Raw genomic sequence first — 11,112 nt, 5'->3', positions numbered from 1 at the left:
CTTGAGCCACAGCGCCACTTCCAGTTTTCTAGTGGTTTATTGGAGATAAAGAGTCTCACGGACTTTCCTGCCCAGGCTGGCTTTGAACCTCGATCCTCAGATCTCAGCCTCCTGAGTAGCTAGGATGACAGGCGTGAGCTGGTGGCAGCCCTGGGACTTTGTCTGAACACAAAGCCAGCCTACAGTCCTTCCTACGTATCACCTATACAGGGTTCACCCCCAGCCTAGCCAGCACCCTACCTGTGAACGCAGGGTGTGGACACTGCAAAGCTGTACTGGGACTACAGTCACCCGGCACTGGGGCCCCAGGGATCCCAGTTACCTGGCACTGGGGTTTTGGGGACCTTGGTTATCTGGCACTGGGGCTTTGGGGACCTTGGTTATCTGGCACTGGGGCTTTGGGGACCTCGGTTACCTGGCACTGGGGCTTTGGGGACCTCGGTTATCTGGCATGGGGTTTTGGGGACCTTGGTTATCTGGCACTGGGGTTTTGGGGACCTCGGTTACCTGGCACTGGGGCTATGTGGACTGCAGTCATCAGGAACAGGGCCCCGGGGACCATGGTCATCTGGCACTGGGGCCCTGCTCTGCTCCATCCTGTGGGGAGGAACTTACCCACCACTCCCATGGCAATGAAGACAGGGATCTCATGGATGGTGTAGGCCATTTTCTGTAGAGAAGAAAGGGAAGATGGTACGGCGTGTCAGCTGCGGCTGGGGTCTGTGGCTTTGCTTGTGGGGGCTTCATAGCTGGCTGGGCTGGTGGGTGAGGTGCTCCCTGATTGGTTGAAGGACTAATCTTGATATTTGCAAGTGGCTCCTGCCAGTTAAACCTCAGGGCTGCATGTGAGCTCTGACTCTGTTCATGGAACTTTCTAGCACTTTTCCACAGACCCACAGAGGCCCCATGGGTAGGAGAGCTGGGTCCCTCTAGCAGACCTCATGCCTCCTCAGAGCCCTGCTGGTGTGGGTGGCGCATGCGCTGCGGCTGGCAGCACACGAGCCGTCCCCGCAGGGTAGCTGTGAGCTCCTGGAAGCCCCTACAACACCCAGGGGCCTCACGTCTACCCACAGCCCAGAGCCAGAATTCCCAGACACCAGGCTGAAGCCCCAGCCTTAGACAGGTGAGAGGTAGTGAGGCGGGGGGAGAGCTACCTCTGAGTCGAACCTTCCGAAGTTGATGAGGCCCGGGCTGGACAGGTCCCACATGTTCCCATGGTAGATACTCAGGACACAGTTCAGAGTGAAGGTGGAAATCATGGAAGCAAAGAACTGCAGCACAGAGAGAGGCAAAACCTCAGGGCTGGGGCCCCGCCAGGGCCCTAAGGGGCGTGCTGGAGCCCACCCGACACGCTTGGGGGCGCCAGAGACCATAACTGAGTGCCTGGAACCAGATTGGGGGGGGGGGGAGACAAGACCAGCAGGCAGGACCAGTAAGCCTGGAGGCTCCACCCACACAGGAGGAAGAGAGCTAGAGCGCCAAGCAGGCCCAGCCCACTGCATGGTGAGGCAGGTGCTGGAGACCAGACAGTGCCGGGAGGACGGTCCAGGCTGGCAGGACTCAGGAGAGGACGGGAGGGGACGGACAAGAGCGGCACCTGACCGTGGGGGAGGTGGAGAAGAGGGAAACATGGAGCCTTAGTCACGGGTGGCCAGTGGATACTTACAATTCTCCATGTCAAGAACTGGTTCCAGAAAGAGGCACCTTCTTCCAGGCTGAACAGGACGCCACCTGGAAGAAAGCAGGCAGCCTGAAGAGCCACTTGGCTACAGGCTGGCTGTACTCATGTCACCCCACCCCCAAATCCAGGAAAGCAAGACTGTGTCACAGGGAAGCTGGAGGGGGGCAGGACACAGGGAGAGGGGTCTCTCAGGGGTCCCAGGGCCAGTCCAGGGCTCCTGACAATAGTACAACCTCTCATAAATCCCCTGGCTGGTGACTGTAAGCACTGGCCACACCTGACCAGTGCTCATCTGCAATTACCAAGACCAGACCTTCAACCAAGCAGGGAGAGCTTCGCTCCCTGGCCTAGTCAGCTATGAGGCCCCCAAGAGCACAGCCGCAGGCCAGGCAGGGCCGGTCCCTCCTCACCCACGGGCGCTCCAAATGCAGCTGATACTCCAGCCGCAGCTCCTGCTGAGACAAAGTCTCTCTTCTCCGTGTCTCTGCGGAAGTACTCAAAGATCTAAAGAAGGAAGGATGGAGAATGGCATGGGTAGACTTGTAGGGGATACAGGCTGCCATGAAAGGGACTAAAACAAATGGGGGGGGGGAAGGACAATCACACCATCAGCTACTGGAGTCCCAGAGCTGCCACAGCCAGCACCCTGCAGGCCCCAGCACCCTGCAAGGCCCCAGCACCCTGCAAGGCCCCAGCACCCTGCAGGCCTACATGGCTGGCACACCGTGTGGCCCACTGAGATAACCAGAGGACCCCATCTACAACGGCAGCTCAGCTTCACTACACACACATAGACTATTAACACAGCTCTACCGAGAAACCAGAAGGAAACCAAGTAAGTGGAAAACCCAACCCTGCTTTTCATTTTGGGGTCCGGTCATGGGTCTGAACTCTGGGCCTGGGCGCTGTCCCTCAGCTCTTCAGCTCAAGGCTAGCGCTCTACCACTTGAGCCACAGTGCCACTTCTGGCTTTTTTTTTTTTTCTGCTTATGTGGTGCTGAGGAATCAAACCCAGGGCCTCACGCATGCAAGGCAAGCACTCTACCACTGAGCCACCTTCGCAGCCCTGCTTTTCATTTTATACACAATTGAAGCTGGGTGTCGATGGCTCACGTCCGTAATCCTAGCTACTCAGCAGGCTGAGAACTGAGAAACGAGGTTAAAAGCCAGCCCTGGCAGACTCCAGGTAACCCCAAAAATCCACAAGGGGAGATGTGGCTCAAGTGGCATAGCACTGGGCTTGAGCGAAAAATCTAAGTAAGAGTACAAAACCCAGAGTTTCAGCCCTAGTACCAAAGAAAATGGAAGGTCTTAGCCGGGAACCAATGGCTCACATCTGTCATCCTAGCTACTAAGGAGGTTGAGATCTCAGAATCACAGTTCAAAGCCAGCCGGGGCAGGAAAGTCTGTAAGACTCTTATCTCCAATAAATCACTAGAAAACGGGAAGTGGTGCTGTGGCTCAAGCGGTAGAGCGTTTGCCTTGAGCTGAAGAGCGCAGGGACAGCGCCCAGGCCCAGAGGTCAGGCCCCACAACTGAAGAAAAAAAAAATATATTTTTGGAGATGAGTCCCACGGACTTTCCTGCCCGGGCTGGCTTTGAACCACGATCCTCAGACCTCAGCCTCCTGAGTAGCTAGGATTACAGGCGTGAGCCACAGGCACTGGGAAGACAGCTGTTGTAATGTCTTGAATTCAATTACATTACACAAAAACAGGATTGCAATGTGGCTTAGTGATAGAGTGCTTGCCTAGCAGGCATGAAGCCCTTGGTTTGATCCCTCAGTACCATACAAACAGAAAAAGTCGGAAGTGGTGCTATGCAGTGTCCAGGCAGAGTTCAAGCCCCAGGACTAGCAACACACACACACACACTCTCACTCTCTCTCTAAATAATATACATGTTCTGCCTCTAAATTCTATTTTTTGAGACAGGCCACTATGTAGACCACCAGTCTGGCCTCAAATTTTCAACTCTTTAGCCTCTGTCTCCCAAGTGCCTGGACTATAGACATGTACTATCATTTCCAGCCCAAAACAAACTTGGACAACAAGCGCCAGCGAGTCCATTTACACACTCTTAACCACACACACACACACACTCTCTCTCTTTATGCAGTTCTGACTTTCTTCAGCTGGCTGGCGCCTCAGACTCTTCACACACACACACACACACACGCACACACACGCACACACACACACACACACTCTCTCTCTCTCCATGCAGTTTTCTTCAGCTGGCTGGTGCCACAGACTCTACACACACACACACTGGGATTGTGCAGAGAAGGATGCCACATGGGGCAGAAGCAAAGGATCCATGCCTGCCTGGGCTGGAAGCAGGCCAGGCTGCCACTTAGGTAGGGTTGGGGATGGGGAAGGAGAGGGGACCAGCTCCCCTGCCTGGAGGATGGAGCGATGGGGGGGGGAAGGGGGAGCTCTTATTCACACGCCTCCAGGGGAGAGGGCTTACCTTGAAATCTCGCTTGAGCGATGTTGACCTTCCCTGGGAAATCCCGGCAGCGATCACAGACCCGGAGTGGATCATAGGCCCTTCCTAGAAGCACAGCACTCGGTTGGTGGCTTCCTCCGAGGGGCGGGGTCAGAGCGGGGGGGGGGGGTGCAGTGTCCTGCACACTCATTACCTTTCCCACAGCCAGTCCTCCCACCACGGACAGAATCACGCCGGACACCTTGATCACCAATGTCTAGAGCACAAGAAAAAACACATGTGGATACAGAACTCTGGGCTTGAGCCTGGGCTGAACGCACACATGGTGGTAGGACCCTGGGATGCGGGAGCCGCTGGGCTCCGGGAGGCTGCATCCTCCTCCCTCCCCAGCACAGGCCAGGACGTGGCTCCCTTCCCCATACCCTGAGGGTACTCCGCCCCCACCCACACACAAGGCACAAGTCTTTTCCCTGGTTTCCTTCCCAAAGCAAGCTGGCCACAGTACAGCGTCAGGCGCCCTCCACTGAGGACAGGCAGCGCACAGCGCGCCCCTGCGCGCGGGGACCGCCATTCTGGGAGCTCTTCCCACCTCACGGCACCCAGGGCGTCCCTGCTGGAGGATGTGTGTGCACCACCAGCCTCCCATGCCAGGCAGGAGTCTTAAAGGTAGCCCTTAAGTCTGCTGGAGGGTGGCAAATATTCACAGCACATGAGAGACAGTAGAAGTGACTGCCACCTCGGCCCCCCAAGGGACAGACCATACACCACACGTGCCTGCCTGCCTGCCTGCCTGCCTGGGGCACAGATCCACAGGGGAGAAGAGCTTCACGCACCGAGGAAACCTACAGGAGGCCTGGGAAGGTGGCTCAGTGGTAGAACGCTTGCCTTGCATGCATGAGGCCCTGGGTTCAATCCCTCAGCACCACATAAGCAGAAAAAGCCGGAAGTGGCACTGTGGCTCAAGTGGTAGAGCGCTAGCCTTGAGCTGAAGAGCTGAGGGACAGCGCCCAGGCCCAGAGTTCAGGCCCCACGACCGACAAAAAAAAAAAGAAAGAAAGAAAGAGAGAGTGTGAGAGGGAGGGAGGGAGGGAGGAAGGAAGGAAGGAAAAAAGAGCCTATAGGAGGACCCAGGCTCTGCACAACCAGTCTCCTGAACCAGGGACAGGAAGCCCTCTGACCAGTCTGTCTGGGAAGGCTGACCATGTGGGCTAGAACAGGAACAGGTGGACTGTGGTCAAAACCACCCAAACTTCATGGAGCTAGGAGGCTATTGCTGACATTAAGCATGATAAGTACTAAGGAAACTTTTTTTTTTTGGGTCCTTTCATGGGGCCTGAACTCTGGGCCTGGGCGCTGTCCCTCAGCTCTTCAGCTCAAGGCTAGCACTCTACCACTTGAGCCACAGCGCCACTTTTTCTTTTTGCTTATGTGGTGCTGAGGAATCGAACCCAGGGCCTCAGGCATGCAAGGCAAGTGCTCTACCACTGAGCCACCTTCCCAGCCCCTAAGGAAACTTAAAAGAAAAAGCCTCTCCCCCTAATGCTAGTGGTTCTGAAATGCCAACACCCGCAGGCTCCTAGTGACGGCACATTCTACGTGGCTGTGACCGTAACACGCACTGGCCGAGTGTGCCCGTGCTGGTTAGTGAGTGCTGCCACTTTTGGAGTACACCTGCCAGCACCCGTGCGCACACCAGCAGCAAGCACAGAGGAGGGAAGGGCAAGAGACACGCCGGTAAGTCCCGAGTGAGTGCCGCACCGCGTCACCCCAGCTCACCTTGAGCCGCACTACATGGGGGATCTTCACCCCATTGAGGAAGCACTTGATCTGGGGGATCCCACTGCCAGCAGCCACTGGCTAGAAAGAGAAGGAGACACCACTGAGCAGGTGGGGTGAGCAGGAACAGCTCCATGGCCCAGGAGCCAAGTAGAGCCAGGCCCCGGAAGGACTCTCTGCCTGGTACACGCAGGTCCTCACTTCCAGCCCAATTCTGCCAAGGAAGTAAACCCTGTGGGCTGTGCCGGGGCCTGGGTGGAGACATGATATCCATGCACCCCACAGGGGCAGCTTGGGGGGATGCTCCCGGATTGAGCATCGTCTAGCACAAGCAAGCAGACCTTCTGTACATAGGGTCGCTGTGATGCCCTCATAGCTCTGGAGCTGCAGCGTCTTGTTTCTATCACCCCATGACAAGGATGGCAAGGGCAGCAGCCTATAAAAAGGGGAAGACTCTCCGGGCGCCGGTGGCTCATGGCTGTCATCCTAGCTACTCAGGAGGCTGAGATCTCAGGATCACAGTTCAAAGCCAGCCTGGGCAGGAAAGGCCGTGAATCTCTTATCTCCAATAAACCACCAGAAAACCGTAAGTGGTGTTATATAGGACTCAAGTAGTAGAGAGCTAGGCTTGAGCTCAAGAGCTGAGGGACAGCACCCAGGCGCAGAGTTCAAGCCCCATGACCAACAAAAAAAAAGGGGGGGGGGCTGGGAAGTGGCTCAGTGGTAGAGCGCTTGCCTTGCATGCTCAAGGCCCTAGGTTTGATTCCTCAGCACCACATAGGCAAAAAGAAAAAAACCGGAAGTGGCATTGTGGCTCAAGTGGTAGAGCGCTAGCTTTGAGCTAAAGAGCTGAGGGACAGCGCCCAGGCCCAGAGTTCAGGCCCCATGACCAGACCCCCCCCCAAAAAAAGGGGGGGGCGACGGACTCCTGGGAGTCCCAGGATAAGAGATGCCCTCTGCCTCAGGGCAGAGTGAGGCCCCACGGGGAGAACCTGGTCCTGCCCTTTTCCCTTCCTAGCCCATGTCCAGCTGACTCCTCCCACAGCACCCCCCGACACCCACAGTACAGGCCATGGAGGATGGGGTCTGGGTATACCAGTGCTCTGGGCAGATCCTGCTTTGTCTGAGCATGGGGCAGGTATGGGAGACCTGCCTAGGATAGGGGCTAAAGGTGGGTATGGCATGGGAATGGGGGACCGGGGCTGAGGGGCTAAGGCCTGGAATGGCGTCACCCAGGGTCTAGGCTGAGGCAGCGCAGAAGGTTTTCCTTTCTTACCACTAGATCTCACATGGCTCCCGATTTCCACTCGCACAAAGCATGCACGCGCACCGGCCACCAGGGTACGCCTGACCCTGTGCTGCCTCCTGCCCCACCCCGAGATGCCCAGTGCACATCACTGTACCTCAATGAAGGCCACTATCACAGAGCCTATGAGCACAAAGGCCGAGTTGAGCGTGGCCCACAGCAGGAGGGAAAAGGACAGCCCGCCCTTCTCTGTGAACCTGTCAATGTCTGGGAGCAAGTCAAGGCCGAGAACAGCTGTCCTCACAGCCCACGGGCGCCCTGTCCTCACTCCCGTGGCTAGTCTGTGTGCATGTGCTGTCCTGCAATGCCACGGGTAAGCGGACACCACAGATGTTTCCCAAGGAGGACAGTGGTACAGCTGTCAGTCCAGGCACCCCCCCCCCAGGCTGGATGGAAAGCACCCACAGGGCTGGGCCGCTTGGCACCGCCCACTCGTGAGGGCACAGGCTTCGGCCCCCATTCTCTGTAGGTGGTGAGAAGGATACTGTCCTTGATGACCCTGTACTTGAGGCCGGCCAGGTTCTCTACCACGATGTCAATGAAGCAGGCCACGAGGCCCGTGAGGATCCCGATGAGGGCACAGATGACCCAGCGCTTGATCTCCACCGTCCTGAAGGCCTGCCAGGAGAGGTGGAGTCAGATGTGGACATCTCAGCCAATGACAGGCTGCAGACAGCTCTGAGGCTGGCCCTCAAGGATGCCACACACACACAACACACACACATAACATACACGCACACAGCACCCAGGACCAAGTCTTGCCACCCCCCCTTTTTTTTTTTGGTTGATAGTGGGGTTTGAACTCTGGGCCTGGGCACTGTCCCTGCGTTCTTCAGCTCAAGGTGAGCGCTCTACCGCTACAGCCACAGCGCCACTTCCAGTTTTCTAGTGGTTTATTGGAGGTAAGAGTCTCACGGAGGGGCTGGGAAGGTGGCTCAGTGGTAGAGCGCTTGCCTTGCATGCCTGAGGTACTTGGTTCGATTCCTCAGCACCACATGAGCAAAAATAAAAAAGCCGGAAGTGGCGCTGTGGCTCAAGTGGTAGAGCGCTAGTCTAAGAGTCTCATGGACTTTCCTGCCCAGGCTGGCTTTGAACCGTGATCCTCAGATCTCAGCCTCCTGAGTAGCTAGGATGACAAGCGTGCACCACCGGCACCCGGCCTTTGCCCATGTTTTAATGACATGCAGCACCACAAGACATGAGTGGGTGACATTGCCAACAAATCCACACAGCTGCTGACCATCCAAGGCTGCCATCTGTAGGGACAGCCTTCTTGGTTGCCATTAGCACCACATTTCCTCCTACAGTCTCTACTGTGAGAGGCCAGATGTCACGTGGCCCTCAAGCAGTGGTTTCAGAACCCCGAGGCTGGGGACAGAGGAGGAAAGGGAGCAGGCAACACATCGCCTGGTCACAGGACAGCCCCCCTTACCGTGTGGTTGATCCGCCTCTCCTCTTCCAGGAACAGCTGGTTCTCACTGTTGTCGTAGTCCAAGCTCTGCAGAGCAGGGCGCATGGGCCATTACCAACCCAGGACCTGGGCGGGAGGGGTAGGGGAGGGCGAGGGCTGGGGTCCAGGGCAGAGGCCCACCTCGTACTTGAGGGACAGGAGCTTCTCGTTGTGTGGGATCTCCTTGGGGAAGGGGGGAGGCGGGTCCACTTCCTGTTGAAGGAAAGGCAGCATCGCAGGTTTGGGGTTTCTTCTCACTATGTGTGTAATCTAGGCTGTCCTGGAACACTCACTCTTCCCGCCTCAGCTTCTCAGGTGCTAGGCTTACAGGCATGTGTTATCATGTCCAGTTTCTGTGCTTTCTTTGGGAATGAGGAGCAAGGGGAGGAAGAAGGGACACTCACACCAGAGGCCTGCACTCTCCCAACACTTCCAGGCAGGCCGGGAAGTCACAGAAGCCTAACATCTGCCCTGGAGCACAAGAAGCAGCATCCTCTAGGGCACAGATATGCAGTCGTCCAGATAGAAAGCAAGGGATCCAGGAACATCATGACTGAGATGGGCTTGTCTCAGGAACACAAGGGTTTTTTTTTGTTGTTGTTGTTTGTCAGTCGTGGGGCCTGAACTCTGGATCTGGGCGCTGTCCCTCAGCTCTTCAGCTCAAGGCTAGCACTCTTCCACTTGAGCCACAGCGCCACTTCCGGCTTTTTTCTTTTTGCTTATGTGGTGCTGAGGAACTGAACCCAGGGCCTCAGACATGCAAGGCAAGCGCTCTACCACTGAGCCACCTTCCCAGCCCAACCTGGATGATTTCTTTTCCCTACCTACTTCCCTACTTTCCCTTCTTATAAGGAAAAAAAAATTTTTTTGGTCGGTCGTGGGGCTTGAACTCTGGGCCTGGGTGCTGTCCCTCAGCTCTTCAGCTCAAGGCAAGTACTCTTCCACTTGAGCCACAGCACCACTTCTGGTTTTCTGGTGGTTTCTTGGAGATAAGAGTCTCATGGCCTTTCCTGCCCAGGCTGGCTTTGAACCATGATCCTCAGATCTCAGCTTCCTGCGTGGCTAGGATTCCAGGCGTGAGCCACCGGCGCCCAGCACAAGGTTATTTTAGCACCCGCAAATCTACTAGTACACAGTGCTAGGCCAACAGAGCAAAGGACAGCTTCCAGGATTCCATATATGGCGGGCAGGTGAGAACGCACAGCCTCAGGCCACTGGGACAAACTGGAGTGCCACCAGAGAGGAAGGGAATGTGGGCCTCCCCCAGTGTGGCGGGAGGGCCAGAGTCCATTGACCAACCTTCACGCTCTCCAAGGATGTCTACCCCCCAGGGATCCCCTCCTCACCTGCCCCAGAGCCAGCCCTTTGGCTCCGGAGTCTCTCAGCCCATATCCACTCCTGCCCAGGGCTCTGTGCTCCATGATCCGTCTTCTACTACTCCTGTCCACCTCTGCTCTTCCAGCTGGCATGGCTATGTGGCTCCGGGGCCGCTTCCCTGGAGCAGTCTACCTCTGAACCGTCTCTGGGGACCCTGCTGTCTGCCAGCCATACTGTCCCGCCACCCCCATTGCCCACTGTCCTCCATCCTCAGGCGGGCACTGCCCTGTGAGGATGCGGGCCACTCACCGGGTCCAAGAGCTCATCATCCAGCTCCATGGTTTTCATTTGTCCAACTTGGAAAAACGCAGAATGAGGCAGCTAAAAGCGGAAGAGCAGTGGTGGTGAGGTGCGCGCGGAGCCGGAGGGGCTGCGTTCTCACTCCCACCCCGAGCCAGGCTGCTCCTGACAGCGCTGCTCCGCGGCCCAGCCCAGCCACGAGGGCGGCGCGGACTGTGCTCACTCAGCACTCCATCTTGCTGCAGCAAACTGAGGGAGGGCGCTGTCACCCCCCGGGACAAACGCAGCAGTGCCCGTGCGGGGCCTCGTCCCTGCCTGCCATCAGCCGCCATGCCACGCACCAGTGTGGCCTTTCTGGGCCCCTCTGGGCCTCACCCAGCCCGGGATGTGCTGCAGTGGGCCTCCAGCAGAAGGGTGACCATGATGCAGAGCGGAAGGATCTTAGCCACAGAGGTCTCCAAAGCACAGCGCGGGCAGGCGGGAGGCAACGAGCCCCTTGTTGGGCTCCACCCCTGCCCCTGTGAGCCCAGCTGCTGGCGGGGGGGGGGGGGGGGGGGGAGGCTGAGTGGAGGAGATGGCACCATGCACTTCTCCTTCCTCTAGTTTCTGGGTTTTCACAAACATGATGGGGGAGGGGCTAGTTTCTGGGCTCAGAGCCACAAATGGCCAGTTTTTTTTTGGTCCAGCCGTGGGGCCTGAACCCTGGGTCTGGGCGCTGTCCCTCAGATCTTCAGCTCAAGGCTAGCGCTCTACCACTTGAGCCACAGCGCCACTTCGGGCTTTTTTCTTTTTGCTTATGTGGTGCTGAGGAGTCGAACCCAGGGCCTCATG

General features: G+C 57.1%; 1 protein-coding gene across 1 annotated transcript in view; it reads right to left on the bottom strand.

Moving 5' to 3' along the window:
• The window catches only part of Clcn7 (chloride channel, voltage-sensitive 7), an 18,749-nt gene extending 8,392 nt beyond the window's left edge, over positions 1-10,357 (bottom strand). The window contains exons 1-12 of the mRNA XM_013011304.1: positions 10,291-10,357; positions 8,806-8,877; positions 8,647-8,712; positions 7,700-7,832; positions 7,312-7,421; positions 5,909-5,989; positions 4,326-4,388; positions 4,154-4,237; positions 2,092-2,185; positions 1,667-1,731; positions 1,155-1,271; positions 616-670 (exon numbers count right to left, since the gene is read on the bottom strand). Of these exons, the coding sequence (XP_012866758.1) occupies positions 616-670; positions 1,155-1,271; positions 1,667-1,731; positions 2,092-2,185; positions 4,154-4,237; positions 4,326-4,388; positions 5,909-5,989; positions 7,312-7,421; positions 7,700-7,832; positions 8,647-8,712; positions 8,806-8,877; positions 10,291-10,329 (979 nt within the window). The 5' untranslated portion in view covers positions 10,330-10,357. The remainder of the gene's footprint in view (positions 1-615; positions 671-1,154; positions 1,272-1,666; positions 1,732-2,091; positions 2,186-4,153; positions 4,238-4,325; positions 4,389-5,908; positions 5,990-7,311; positions 7,422-7,699; positions 7,833-8,646; positions 8,713-8,805; positions 8,878-10,290) is intronic.
• Between the last annotated feature and the right edge of the window lie 755 nt (positions 10,358-11,112).

The sequence above is a fragment of the Dipodomys ordii genome, unplaced genomic scaffold (genome assembly GCF_000151885.1).
Source record: "Dipodomys ordii isolate 6190 unplaced genomic scaffold, Dord_2.0 Scaffold14, whole genome shotgun sequence".
In the NCBI taxonomy this organism is placed as follows: domain Eukaryota; kingdom Metazoa; phylum Chordata; class Mammalia; order Rodentia; family Heteromyidae; genus Dipodomys; species Dipodomys ordii.
The sequence above is the reverse complement of the archived record's forward strand: the minus strand, read 5'-3'. Positions and strand labels throughout refer to the sequence as shown.